Source organism: Temnothorax nylanderi, unplaced genomic scaffold (genome assembly GCF_030848795.1).
Source record: "Temnothorax nylanderi isolate EJ_2023f unplaced genomic scaffold, tnyl_v1.0 TNYL_tig0054_pilon, whole genome shotgun sequence".
Classification (NCBI taxonomy): domain Eukaryota; kingdom Metazoa; phylum Arthropoda; class Insecta; order Hymenoptera; family Formicidae; genus Temnothorax; species Temnothorax nylanderi.
Genome location: NW_027249116.1, coordinates 1,071,301 through 1,073,274, shown reverse-complemented (window position 1 = coordinate 1,073,274; position 1,974 = coordinate 1,071,301). Strand labels below are relative to the sequence as shown.

The 1,974-nt window shown below is 30.2% G+C and overlaps 1 protein-coding gene across 1 annotated transcript; it reads right to left on the bottom strand.

Moving 5' to 3' along the window:
• Positions 1-392: 392 nt before the first annotated feature.
• On the bottom strand, positions 393-1,943 carry LOC139772906 (protein phosphatase 1 regulatory subunit 42). The gene is made up of 6 exons (XM_071706958.1): positions 1,725-1,943; positions 1,341-1,646; positions 1,018-1,252; positions 811-933; positions 602-745; positions 393-526 (listed from the first exon to the last, which is right to left on the bottom strand). The coding sequence occupies exons 1-6, from the start codon at positions 1,941-1,943 to the stop codon at positions 393-395; spliced, it is 1,161 nt and encodes a 386-aa protein (XP_071563059.1).
• Between the last annotated feature and the right edge of the window lie 31 nt (positions 1,944-1,974).

The window sequence follows — 1,974 nt, the reverse complement described above, 5'->3', positions numbered from 1 at the left end:
TGTTGCATTTGAAATTCTTGTATCGTGTAACATCGCGAAATTACGCAAATTTATTTGATATTTACCTGCAACCTGCAACTATCATGATTTTATTTAATATGTACATTGCAGTGTTTTTTGAATTCTATTTATGAAAATATTCTTAAATAGTACATATGAAAGTAATGGAAATGTAGCCTTATTGATAGAAAGTTCTATAAAAATAATATTGTGATTCAAATCTTTCGTCTTTATTGCATATAATGTATTATTTTATTTTACATTTTAACTACATAAAAATTTTAGTTCTTTACAATAATAACTTATGTCCTGTAATAATGATTCAGAGTCTAGAGCAAGATGATTAAATACATTATATATAATAATAATTGTTTAAAGATTGATGAAAAACATTAAATAAGCGGTAATGCAATTGCTTTATTATTGACGTGAGAGCGCGACAAACGAGTCTCCTTGCTTTTATTTATGTTACCCCAAAACGGCCTCGGTGTTATATGATTATCCTTAGTACTTCTGATGCCAGATGCTAATATTACACGTAAAAATATTTTACTAATACATCAATGAGATATTATAATCTTCTTTGCTCTTTTTTTTTTACCTGATTTCCAAGGAGGAAACACTTGCAGCTGACTTCCTACCGAAAGAGATCCAGGGGTAATTGTTATAGACAAATGTGGTCCAGGATGCTGGAAAATTGCTCTTGAAATAGATCTTTTGAAGGCTGGTGGCAAGTTCAGAGAACCTACAATAAATTTTCTGTCTGTAATTGCTGTTCTTATCTAAACGGAAAAATCATTATTGGCATACTTGTTATATCATCTCCTAATGGGATTTTAGTTGCATTTTTGGTACGTCGATTGTGTTTCTCCATTTTAAATTTTTTCATAAAGTTTCGACAAATGTCGGTTACAATTTTTCCGTCGAGATTAGCTATACGTACGTAAAGTAAACTGATAATTGAGTGATAAATATGAATAATAAGTGGCAAAGAATGATTTACATATTTAACTTTACCTAGCGAAACGCTATTAGCAATCAGATTTTCCTTATATCTGTAAGACCATGTAACAGGATTTCCTTGTAAAGACAAATCTTTTAAAGAAGGCAATGTACTTATTGTCGTAGTTACATCGTCCACATTATCGACGAGATTATTTTTTGCATCTAACGTGTGTAATTCTTGAAATCCTATTAGATTTCTCAAGGATGTCATTTTATTATCGGAAATATTAAGAACTTTTACACACATCTAAGAGAAAACATTTAAACAAATCTCAACGATTAATCCGTATGATGAAACGATCGAGTCTTTGAGATTTAAATTATATGACACTTACAGATAAAGTAAATGCGCTACGTGGCTCGAAGCATAACGATTCGCCGAGTGGTATCTTTTGACTCTCGACATGCAACTCTTGTAATTTCTTTGTATTTTGCAATCCTTCAACTACAATAATATTATTGTGTCCTAGATAAAGCTTTTGGAGATTCTGTAGAGATTCTAAATTTTCCATTTTCATTATAGCGTTATGTTGTAGATACAGATGTGTCAAATTACATGCAAAATGTAGATTCTTTATTTTCGATATATTATTATTCTGAAGATATAGGACTTTTAAGCTTCTATAAATAGCGATGTTACCCTATATAAAGTGTGAAATTTTCTACACATTAAAAATAAATTACATATAATTTATTTATTAAATTGATATATAACTTACAATACTGCTGATAAACATGTCATTCATATGTAAATGAGTCAACTTCCATAATTCATCTTTTTTTATCGTTTTACTGAGTGATTTACTAGTTAATATTTGAGAATATTTCCTTTCGACGATATCTGTTGTCAATTTCACCATGATTGCAAGATAAATATGAAAAGACCGTGAATATGAACGTGCAACAAGCGGTCTGTAAAGATGGTCGCAGGGTTTCATTGATCAAACGCAGAACGTGACGACGATACGA